Source organism: Vicugna pacos, chromosome 7, assembly GCF_048564905.1.
Source record: "Vicugna pacos chromosome 7, VicPac4, whole genome shotgun sequence".
Taxonomy (NCBI): Eukaryota; Metazoa; Chordata; class Mammalia; order Artiodactyla; family Camelidae; genus Vicugna; species Vicugna pacos.
Window position 1 is genome coordinate 40,640,209 of NC_132993.1, and position 12,088 is coordinate 40,652,296.

Sequence of the window (12,088 nt, forward strand, 5' to 3'; positions counted from 1 at the left end):
AGGCCCTCCACGGCGGTCAGAGGGATGTTAGGACAAGTCAGCCCTGGGTTCCAGCCACGCCAGGACAGATTCACTTTTCTGTTGTCCTTAAATTGAAAAGATTTCCCCAGCACCCAGAGATGCTCATGTGTCAAGTCAGCTTTGTTGAATCGAGCTAGGAATCATGGTTCCTTTAAACACCTGATGCTTGACCCCCTTGGCCTCCAGTAAAGCCTCCAGCCTAGAGTTGAATGGGGCAGGTCTGGCCTGGGGTATATGGAGGAGGGCAAGATCTCCCGGCTTTCAGCCCAGAGCACATCCAAGGCTGTAACATTGAGCCTCTCACAGACGCCCCAGCCAGGTCCATGGGCATTTGTTTTATTCTGGCATCCGAGTCTCTGCCTGGGGTGCAGTGTCCCATCTTGGGACCCGTTCTGCACCAGAGACTTTGAAATACTCAGCCCTTGGCCCAGATGACAGCAGCTCTGGCCACGGGTCAGCCAAGGAGCGGCTCGGAAGTCAGGTGCCAACAGCTGAGAGAAGAGGGTACAAGGGAATGTCTGTATACAGATCTTATAGGAGTCTCTGAGGCTGGAGAGAGCAGATGGGATTTCGGGGCAGGGGCAGGAATGGGGCGTGTTCCAGGAACTCAACATTAGGAAGAACTCCTAATGATAAAATCTGCCCAAGAATAAGAGGGCTGCCTTGAGAGGTAGTGAGCTTCCAGTTAAAGGGGGTGTCCAAACAAAACATAGAAACCCCGGTGCTGGTAGGCCTCAGGGGAGATTCCTACTTGTGGCAGTGTGCACTGGGTGACCTCTGAGGTTGTGGAGGACACAGTCTGAATTTCCCAATGTCTGTGGGGCCTTTCCTCAGCTCCAGTAGGAGTTACTGGCAGAGCCAGACTGGGTCCTGGGCCAGCCCTTCCCCCAGACCCTGAGGCTTCTCCACCCCCTATCATCTCCGGAGAATAACCAAGCCTTCCGTAGCAGAGGGCTCCCTTCGCTGGGTGAATGAGGCCAGGAATCGGGCTGGGAGAAGGCTCCCACCTCCACATCTGCTGCTTTGTGCAGCTGAGTGCCTGGCACAAGGAGCGGCGGGTTGCAAGCAGTGCGGGAACAGGTGGTACGGGCAGTTGGGCCCTGAGCCTGCAATGGGGAGCCCAGCTCTCCCTTCACTCACAAGCCTCCTGCAGGTCCAGCCCTTTGGGCCCAACAGTCTGGGATGGGTTGGGGAGCGTGGAGGAGGAGGAGCCCCAGGGTCTGCCTCAGTCTGCCTGGGGAGACCAGACCCTCCATGTAAGGCAAAAGGTAGCCCAGGATGGTCAGTGGGGCTGTCTATCCATCCAAGCTTTTTGGGAAGGAGCAGCCAAGGAGACTGAGTCTCAGAAAGGGTTATGCTGGAGGACCCTGGCCCCAAGTCTGCAGTCGTCCCCAGGCTCTGGGTCAGCAGGCCACTTACAGCCTACTTTGCAGGTGCTGGTTTGGCAAGGAGCCTGGCGACCTAGTGGACTACATCTACCAGGGCCCCATCATCCTCGTGCTTCTGGTAGGTCCTCAGTGGGAACTGAGACAGGGTTGGGCACTAGGAGGACAGCAGAAGATTCACCCAGAGGAGACTCGGGTAGGATGTGGCCTGGAGCAGCAGCACCCCCCACCGCCTCCTGCACACACTGTTCACACCTCCCTGCTGCCTGGCACCTCGCTCGCTCCCAGCTCTCTCTTCCCCACACTCCATGCCTTGATGCAGCCCCCTCCCCTCTTAAGCCCTCATATTCTTTCTCTGGACAGAGAATGGGTCTGACTGGCAGATTTCTAGTGCCTCCGACATCTGATGTCCCCTTGCCAGGTCCAGTGCTGAGAGAGCCCAGCGAGGCGGCAGCTGGTGGCAAGAGAAGGGTCTGTTCAGCCCAGACCTACATCTCCCTCCACCTGCAGCTACACCTCGTCCCCCAGGGCCCAGCCCACCACCCCCAGCCTGGAGCTGGAGCGAATGATGTATAATGAGCAATTGTTCCTTATCCAGCTCCTTGCCCTTTGCCAAACGTACTCACATCTAAGGTATAATTGCCACCATGTCTTTAATCCACAACAAGCTTTAATTGAGGTAGAGTTTAAGTAAAGGCTGCATTCTGCAAAAATGAATCCATTATGTATCATACATTAAAAAAAAAGGCATACAAAAAGCCCCGTAAGAAATTGGCATTTACGTAAGACTTATTTCAGGCTTGATAATTTCAGTCTCCTGTGTGTACCAGCTTCCTTAAAGGGCCACTCTCTCCTTGTAGGAAGATGGAGAGAGACTGCCATCCTCCTCTTGCACACAGCAGGTGCCTAATGGGGGTTTCTTTAGTCTACCTTAGAGACAATTACTGTTTACCTCTTTTTATTTCCTTATTCTCCCTTTTGTGACTTCTTCCTGGAATCATTTGACCCCCATCTTTGGAGTGTCCTTGATGTGTATGAACCAGAGATGACTAGGAAGGTTTTTTACCCACTGCCTGGAATTCCACCATCAGGGCTCCATTCATTTCAGAGGCAGAAGCCAGTCCTTGACAGCAGTCAGTCGGGGGAATCATTGTCCTTGGAGTCTCAGCTGCAATGAGTCACTGACCCCCGCAGTGTGAACGGAAACCTCGTGAGACCCATCCCTTCCCCACCAGCTGCTAAGAGCCCATCCTGCAGGGAGAGGGCTTCTGAGGAGCCTGGGAGCCAGCCAAGGGGAGGCTGGCCTGCGTGTGGAGTGAGCCCCCTCTGCAAGGATGTTGAACAGCAGTGAGGAAATGAACAGAGAAAGGGAGACAGGCTTGGAGGGCCCAGTGCCAAGACCCAACTCCCGCCTCCTCCCCATGCCTCCTTCTCCGGTTCCACCCTCACCAAGAGCCCTGTGCTCGTCTTTCCCTTAGGACTCAGCCCACATCCAGCTATTTGCACTCACAGGGCTTCCAGGTTCAAAACTGAGCCTTCATTTCAGAAGCTCTGCCTTCATTATTTCCAATCCTCACATCCTTGATGCTTGGAAGTACGGATGATGCTCCCCATTTCACAGATGAAGAAACTGAGAGATGAAACAGCTGCTCAAGGCCACCACTAATAGCTCACTGAGCTGAGACTGAAGGGCAGGTCACCCACCACCTCCTGCTGTCCTCTCCATTGGATATGATCTCGGTGCCCCAGCCACCCGTGCCCTTCCCTAGAGGTTCACAGCTGTTTGAGAGACCCATGCTTATTTCTGGGTTCTGGGAAGGGAGTTGGCTGGTTGGGTTTGCAGGAGGCTGTTGTCACGGCCATTGGCGTGGGGAAGGCATGTGACGTTATGGCCCCCCCTTCTCTGGGCCAGGCATGAGCTCAGTACTCTCCATGGGTATTTTAACCTGTGGTGACCTTCCAAGACGGGCTTCCTGGCCATCCCCACTGGACAGGAAAGGAAGCTGGAGCTCAGAGAAGTTAATTAAGCAACTTGCCCAAGGCCATGCAAATGCCAGTTTAATAGCTGGAATTTGAGCTACGGGACAAGGACTTGGTGCCAGGTGTTCATATAGGAGGTGGTCCCAGGAAGCCCGGGGAGGAGCCGGAATAGAAGACAAGGAAGGGAGGAAACCAGCAAAGGCGAGGTGATGAGCAGCCTTCCACGGGGCAACACTTAGACACGTCTCAGGATTGACCCCTGGTCAGGAAGCCACACCCACACGCTTCGTGCCCCATCAGTGGAGGTTGCCCTGGGGATGTTACATCCCCATATTTCCAGCACCCCCGTCCCCTCATTTTTCAGGCTGAGCTAGCTCCCCAGCACCAGAGAAAGCCTCCAGTTGGGAACGGTCCCCTGCAGCTGCAGGTGGATTATGTATGGCACCCCAGCTCTGTCTGGCGAAAGCATTGGCTCTTTGTTCCACAGATGGTGTCTTTCCATTCAGTGCTCCTCCCAGCAATATTCTAGCTGCCCCTGTTCCAAATGTAGATTCCAGGGCCCCCCACTTGCCACTGAGAATCTCTGGGGTGGGTCCAAGATCTGCATTTGAAACAAGACCTTTGACGTGCATACTCTAGTTGGAGAAGCACGGTGTTCAGGGGCCCTGGCGGCAGGGATGTGAGTTGTGTGGGCTTTCTCCATGGCCCAGCCAGGACCCTCCGTGCAGCGGGCCTGAGGACTGAGGTCTCTGAGACTTCACTTGCCTAGGAAATGCCAACAGGAAGGGTAAACTGAGGCATCCAGTGGAAACCAGGCTCCCAGAGCCTGTGAAACAGACTAGTCCCGCGGCTGCTAGGGACACCTCCACTTCCATCTTGTGGGGCTCACTGGTGAGAAGTCATGACTCCACAGATCTAGGTGGGACAGGCAGGTTGGCCATGTTGCCCGACCTGGTGAATGTGTACTACAAGAAGCTGAGAGCTAGGAGAGGTGAGAAGAGGGAGCTGAGATGTGATGGCAGCACCCCAATAAACCTGCCTAATACCCGGAGCTGGAGGGGAGCGGGGCAGGGACTTCCTCCCAGCCTGGGTTTAAAGGCGAGGAGGAACCATGTCTGAAGCTGAGGAGGGAGAGATATCAGCCCTCCCTCCCTGCCCACCTCTGCACACACGCAGACAGTGAGGGTTTGGGAACAAGGTGGGGCTCCTGTGAGCACTGGGGCTTAGCAGGTGTCCTCACCCTTGCAGGGATGGGGCGTGCACTGGAGGTGAAGGACCAGTGAACTGGGCCTGTTTATTTCTCTGCCCTGGTGATGGGGAGACATGTGCTGTGTGGTGTGGAACAACCAGTGGTTGGAGCCCCCTGGAGTTTATGGTGTGATCCTGAGAAGGCTCTTTGCCCTCTTGGAGCCTCAGTTTCCCATCTGTAACATGAGGATGCCAGTCCCTGCTTCACAGGGTCACCGTGAGGACTAGTGGGCTCAGGACAAGTGTCGGTGGCCCTGGGGCTCTGGCTCCAGCAGTTCCTCCTGGCACTTGGAACCACAGGTTCAGATCCTGCACTGATGGGCCTTGTAGGGCTGTCCTGAGCTCCAGTTACCTGTCCCTGGCAGTGTGAGCAATGCCTTCCCTCTGTTCCTTCCACCTGGCCCACGTTTCATTAACTCCTGTGGTGTGTGCAGCGGTGTGATATGGGAATCAGGAGAAGGGTGCTGAGGCCAGCTGCCTGGTTCAAATCCTGATACCAGTGTCCCCTACCTCTGTGGCAAGGGCAAGTGATGTAGCCCATTTGAACTTCAGTTTGTGCATCTGTAAAATCAGGATAATGATCATACCTACCTTGTAAGGCTGAGGCCTGAGGAATAGTCGTGAAACAAGTGGAACAAAACCTGGAGCGGTATGAGTGCTGGTCCACGTTAGGGAGCCCCGGCCCACCCTCACCTGTCCTGGCAGCACCAGAACGTCCAGACCCCCAGTCAGATCACCCGCCACCACTAACTGTGCCAGGCGCAGTCTCTGAGCAGGGTACTCCCCCGAGGGAGCCTCCTTTGAGGTGAAGCTGGCTCCCCCGAGGAACTAGCGTGTCAGTGGGGTGCGAGCTGCCAGCATCAGCACCAGGAAGGGCGGGGCTGGGTGATGTGAGGCTGGACCTCTCAGGGAGACGTCTCCAAGGGGTCTGGCCTTACCCTTTCACCCCGCACCCTCTCCCCTTGGCATTCCGGGAGCCCACCACATGCAGGCTGCTCTAAGAACATTCTGGGCTGGGAGTGCCCTGCAGGGGTTGCTGTAGAAAGGGGCAGATTTCACGGTGTTGGCTAACCTCAGTCACACTGGCTGAGAGTCGGCCTGTCTCCCCTACCCCAGGACTTTCTCTGCTGGCCTTTTCTCTGTTTCTGTTTCAGACACAATCCCTCACCTTCCTTCAGTTCTCAGCTCAAGTGCCATTTCTCTAGGCCTTTCTGGCCCCTTGGGACAGATAAAACACCCCCTCCCACCAGACTACAAGCCTTCTGCCCAGGGGCTGGGTGGGCCACGTGGGCTTCCATCGCTGCAGCTGGGCTCAGAGGCCTGACACGTGGCGAGGAGATTCACTGAATGAATGAATGAATGAATGGAACCAGAAGCCAGGCTGGACAAGATTAGGGTACAGTGGCCATTGCTCACTGAAGAGCTGGGACTTGGCAAGGGGGGAAAGAGTGGGGTCTGAGAATGGAAAGCTGGAGCGCTTAGCGTGGGCTGAGGTAGTCAGTAGCTCCCTAGGGGAAGGAGGAAGGTACCTGCGGGGAAGTGAAGTGGAGAAGATGTTGGAAAGGGGGAAGCTGGGAACCAAGCTCAAAAGCAAAGAGTGACTTGGGGGATGCACAGACCAGATTGAGATGGGGTGGGGGCAGCATCACTGACTGCCTGCCTAAGCTGAGGAGAGGGGATGGGGACAAGACCTTGTCTTCCAGACCTTCTACACTGGCCCCTGTCCCTGCTCCTGCCTCAGCACATGGAACAGGGCCTGTAGCCCAGAGGGACTCAGCAACTGCTTATTGGCTGGCTGGCTGGCTGGCTGGGTAGGGGATGTATGCATGTCACCTGTTAAATAAATGGGTGAGCAGGTCAGCGGGTAGATAAATTGATGAATGGAATGCTGAGTAGATATTTAGATGGCTAGATGGATGGGTGGGTGGATGTTACACATTAAATGGGTAGGTGGGTAGGTAGATAAATTAATGAATGGTTGGTTGAGTAATATTTGGATGGATGGATGAATGGGTGGATGGATAGATGATAAGAGTGGGTAGATAATTGAGTGAATTGGTTATTAGGTTGATGGGATGATGGGTAAATAAGATTTAATGCCTGGAAATGTGGAAGAAATGAAAGTATATTTTGACTCCAACAGCCTCTACTCTCAGAGAAATCAGGAAGAATCAGAAAAGGTCAAGTATTTTGTATCACTTGTATGAGAAAATTAGGATTGACCTATGTGTTAAGGTGACCTCATGAGCCAAAGGAATATACTAGAAACCCAGGAGCTAGAAATTAGACGAGCCTTAAGAGGAAACAAGGTGCAGCAGGCCATGGGCAGCCCTGGCTGAAAGCTTCCCATCCCCCCTCACCCTGGGTTCACCAGGCTGTGCCACTGTGGGCGTGAGAGCAGCAGGCTGAGGCTGAGGAGGGAGCCCCCCAGGCCCCCAGCACATCCTCAAGCTTCGTGGTGATCCAGAGCCCACAGGGCTGTCCTGTGATGCCTGCCTGTGTCCCCAGACTCCCAGCCTGGGATACAGAACTTAGGCGGGCTTAAGAAATAACGGACTCTCAGGACTGGGACTTGGGAAGTAAGTGTGTGTGTGTGTGTGTGTGTGTGAGCATACCCACGCACACCTCACACGTGTGCACACACATGAGCCAGCAAACACCCTAGACTAATATGTATGTCCTTTTGACCCATGGGCACTTTCTTGGGAGAGATTCTTAGGGTGTCAGGCCTACACACACTCGCTTTTCTATCTGCTCAGTCGGAGGCAAGCCCTCACACAGGCACACAGACAGGCCGACGTGGGCACTTGCCCACAGAGACCACACACAGCCTGGGGCTGCCTCGGGAGGCCACACGGGCAGGTCCCGGGGAGAGGCTGGGTGCAGCCAGCTCCTGTGCTGAGAGAAGGCTCAGAACGAAGATAAATGAGGCCCTTCCAGGAGCCCTGGAGTCAGCCCAGCAGCTGGTTCACCTCCATTGCCTCAGGGTGCCTGTGAAGGTTCTAGAGTTTTCCTGGGCACAGGGGATATGTAGTGAGAGATGAATCACTCCTCCCAGCAGTCAAGTTATTAATCACTCCATCTGGCCGGGTCCTCTCTACAGAGAAGGGCTGTGCTCTCAGAAGGGCCTCAGGGAGACCCTCAATCAATAAGAGGGTCCCTGAGCAGAGGGGAGGGCTGGGCAGAGCCCTGGGCCCAGCTCCAGTGGCGTCCCCCGGGGAGGGCAAGGGGTCTGGGGACTCAGGAGTCATACCTGCTTCCAAGGCTGCTTTTCCTCCCTTGGGTCTGGGGGTGGAGAAGCAGGCTATGGAGCCCTGGGTGGCAGGAAACTGAGCAAATGGAGCACTTGCCTGTCCCAGTGAGGGAGGAACAGAGGCCTTGGGACCCCAGGCAGGTGCTGGAGTGCCTGGGGTGGGATGGCCATGTACATGAGACGTGGGTTTTCAGTGGGTCACGGAGGAGGTGGCTGCCTCTCAGCTCATCCCCACCTCATGGGCAATCCTGCTTCCTTCTCTGCCTCTCTCCCTCCAGATCAATTTTGTATTTCTGTTCAACATCGTCAGGATCCTGATGACAAAATTACGAGCATCCACCACATCAGAGACGATTCAGTACAGGTAAGTGATGGGTGCCTTGACCCCCTGCAGGGGGGTAATGAGGGGGCCATCTGGGCCATTCCCCTGCCTCTGGGCAGGGCCCTCTGAGTCCTCACTCAGGCACCCAGAAGAAACACCCATGAGTGAGGCCCTGACTGGAGTATGGGCTCAGATGGGTCTGGTCACCCTCTCCCCACAGGAAGGCGGTGAAGGCCACCCTGGTTCTCCTGCCCCTTCTGGGCATCACCTACATGCTGTTCTTCGTCAACCCTGGGGAGGATGAGCTGTCACAGATTGTGTTCATCTATTTCAACTCCTTCCTGCAGTCATTCCAGGTGGGGCGCATGGCTGGATGGAGCCACAGCGAGCTTTCCTGACCTGGCACCTGTGCCCTCACAGAGCCCATCACCCAGGACTGGTGCATGCGTGGTCCACTTCATACACACCAAAATGCAAGCACATGCACTCCCTGAACCCGGGCCCTGGCCCCGTCACTCCCACCCCAAGGCCCAGCTGGGCCCACCCACAACTGGGTTAGGGTCACCCCCATCTGCAGCTACTGCTGGCCCAGCCCATGCAGGATTCATGGCAGCCTGTCATTCCCAGTGGACTCCAGTACACGTGCTCCATGATGGGGGTGCCCACCCGCCTCTGAGCCTCCAGGGTCAAGTCAGAGTGTTTCCCCAGACATCCTGTCCCCATTCCACCCCTCCAGGCAGAGCAGCTCCCAAAGCAGGTCACTGACCTCTCCCTCCTTCCTTCCCAGGGCTTCTTTGTGTCTGTCTTCTATTGCTTCTTCAATGGAGAGGTATGAGACCAGGGGAGAGGTATGGGTCCAGGGGAGGCCTGGGCTCTGAGGTCCCCAGACCCCACTCCAGGGCAGTTTGAGTGGAGCCCCAACCTTTTGGGAGTCCTTGGCTCTGCTCAGCTCTGCCCTGGAAAAGGGAGGGGAAGGCAGGAGAAACCACCCAGCTTTGGGGAGACAGGAGTCCTGCCTGAGGGACTCCAACCAGTTTAGAAGGTCAACTATACAGGCCAGAAACAATGTGCTGGCTCTTCACAATGCACTGGTGAGCAGGGAGCCCAGGCCACAGGGTCTCATAGAAGAGGGAAGCCACAACACAGGTGGCGACAGGAGAATGCGTTCCAGGAGCAAATCAGGTGTAACCCATTCATCCAAGCCTTTATGGACCCAGGGAGCAGAAAGTCAACAGCACATCCCCCACCTCCCCTCACCGCCACAGAGGAGACCGCATGCCAGGCTGCAGGGAGGCCCAGTTAGCTCCCCAGCCTTAGTGCAGAATCCTAGCACAGCAGACTTGGGGAGATGCTCACTCAGGCCTGCGGTGGGTGAGGACACACAGTGGGTGCTGGGGCAAAGAGCAGACATCTCTCCACCAGGGCCTGAGAGCTTCCAGACTCCACAGAGGAGTCCCAGTGCCATCCAGAGGCCCTTCCTCTGCCTGTACACAGGGCGATGGCGGAGTTTGCACGCCTGGGTCTCTGTCCGCTAGAGCAGACCCCAGATGGGAAAGTCCAAAAGTGGAGATCGGTATGAGCTGGGGGGCAGGGAGAGAAGGAGCCGCTAGAGCAAGCAAACAATGAATGCCTATGGAGCGCTTATGCAGTTCAGCCACGTGCCAGGCGAGCACCTGGATGACACGATCCATTTGCAGACAGATTCTTCTGTTTCAAAACAAATGGAAATAAAATGGCACCAGCAACGATCAGGTTTTGAAATGAGCAGCTTTCTAATCTTAGCTGTGTGCCATGGTAAGAAGGTGGAGTCTAACAGGAGGTAGGTAAGGTCAGGGATGTGGAGGAGGCAAGAGGAAGGTCTTTCAGAAGAGAGAAGGATGCTAGCCAGGTGTGCGAGTGGAGCACACACTTGAGCAGGGCCTGGGAGAGTGCAAGGGGCAGATCTGTGAAGCCAGATCCCCTAGTCCTGCCTTAGAGGTGTCAGAGCAAGTGGGGGCAGGGAAGGCAGTGTGTCCAAAAGAAGCATCAGGTGGAGTGAGTGGAGTGTGGAGTGTCTCCAGGAGAGAGATGAGGAAGGAGGGGCCCCCAAGAGAGGCTGCAGAGAGGAGGCATGAGCTTCAAGGGCCAACAGCATCAGGATAAGGACCCAGCTTTTGGAACCAGCCAGTGGGTGTGTGGGTGGCATTCAGGGAGGCCACCCCAGTCTCAGTTGACGGGGCAGGGAGCAGGGGAGAGGACCGGACCCAGGAGTGGCCCCCGTGGGCCCAGCTGAGCCTCTGCCTCCCCCTGCAGGTGCGCTCCGCTGTGAGGAAGAGGTGGCATCGCTGGCAGGACCATCACTCCCTCCGAGTCCCCGTGGCCCGTGCCATGTCCATCCCCACATCACCCACACGGATCAGTTTCCACAGCATCAAGCAGACGGCCACTGTATGACCCCTCAGTGCCCCCACCTCACCCATCACTCCACCGTGGGGACAGCCTTCCAGTCCTCCTCCAGCGCCTTTCTCTGGGTTCTCCCTGCCACGCAGGCCCTGGTGGGGGCAGATAGGGGAGAGACCAGCTCTCCAGGCTGGCAGGAGAGAGGCTGTGCAGCAGCACGAGGGACTCTCAGGAACGCGAGCGAAGAAGTCACAGGAGAAGAGAAGAGCGGGTCACATATCTACAGGCATTTGCCCACACCAGCCTCTCTCGCACCGTCCTCACTGTAGCTACGATCACAGATGAGGAAACTGAGGCCCAGAGCCAGGAAGGGCCTGATCAAGCCACACAGCTAGTGGTGGGCCTGGGGCTCCTCTGCCCGACTCATGTCGCATGTCTTCCCACCAGAAACAGTGTGAGAGTTGGTCCCCCTCACTGCCTTCTGCCTCTGTGCTCAGCGGCGCCACCTGCAGCTGGGGGACGCACAGCAGCTCTAGTAAAGGATTAATTCAGTGGGCTTTATCCCAGGGACTCTCACCTACAGAAGCCTCATGTACACCCCACGCCAGACCTGGCCGTCCCTCCACCTCTCCCCATTCTCCTGCCCCTGGAGCCCCAGGAAGGATGCTGCCTCTTTTCCTGAGAGACCTCTTCTCAGCCTAGTCCACAGATTCAGGGCCTTGGGGAGGGGCTGATGGGGAGGAAGACATGGCCGGGGCAGTCATACACTCCTAGGCCAACCAGATACATCATGCAGGACAAAACAGGGAGGAGAAGCGTGGAGGACACGTTGGGAGAGGAGTTGGGTAGAAGAAGCAGAAACCGAAGTAATCCCTCAGCCCCCACCTGAGGCTGGGCTTCGGCCTCCCTTTCAGAAACAACATCTCTGCTGTCTGTGAAATAAATCATGCCTCTGTGGAAACGGCCTCCCCTCGGGTCAAGTCGCCCAAGCATCCAAAGGTGTGCTGGGGGCCCAGGATGGCGGGCTGGGCCCGTCCCCATTTACAGAGACTCACCCTGGCCTGGGGCCGGCTCTCCCTCTCCACCTGTGCCTGCAGGCCTGTTCCTTATTCACCCAGGCCAATACCTGCCCCTGCTTCCCAAGTGAAGCCAGTTTAACTCTGCTTGGAGGAGAGGTGCAGCTCCCCCAGGGCTCTGGAATCTGGAGGGAAGTGTAAACAAGGCCCCACCACCTCCGTGATTGACAGCCAGGGCTGCCTCCATCTTGGCCCCCATCTGCCCTTCCCTCCAGGAAAGGGTGGGAGTTGAGGGGCAGCAGCAGCCATCAGGCCTGGGTTCGAAAGGTTTTGCTCTAGGTATGCCCACCAGCCCAATTTTTTAAAATTATGTATCCCATCTTGCAAAATTTTTAAATTGACATCTAATTTTTTTAATTTTTAAAATTTTATTACTTTTTGTAGGGGGAGGTGATTAAGTTTACTTATTTATTTTTAGAGGAAG

At 56.0% G+C, this 12,088-nt stretch overlaps 1 protein-coding gene across 2 annotated transcripts in view; it reads left to right on the forward strand.

Moving 5' to 3' along the window:
* The window catches only part of CRHR2 (corticotropin releasing hormone receptor 2), a 46,141-nt gene extending 34,053 nt beyond the window's left edge, over window positions 1–12,088 (forward strand). For both annotated transcript variants that reach the window (XM_072965421.1, XM_006201856.4), the window contains 5 exons: window positions 1,455–1,527; window positions 8,166–8,251; window positions 8,430–8,565; window positions 8,997–9,038; window positions 10,502–12,088. In XM_072965421.1, the coding sequence (XP_072821522.1) occupies window positions 1,455–1,527; window positions 8,166–8,251; window positions 8,430–8,565; window positions 8,997–9,038; window positions 10,502–10,642 (478 nt within the window). In that variant the 3' untranslated portion in view covers window positions 10,643–12,088. The remainder of the gene's footprint in view (window positions 1–1,454; window positions 1,528–8,165; window positions 8,252–8,429; window positions 8,566–8,996; window positions 9,039–10,501) is intronic.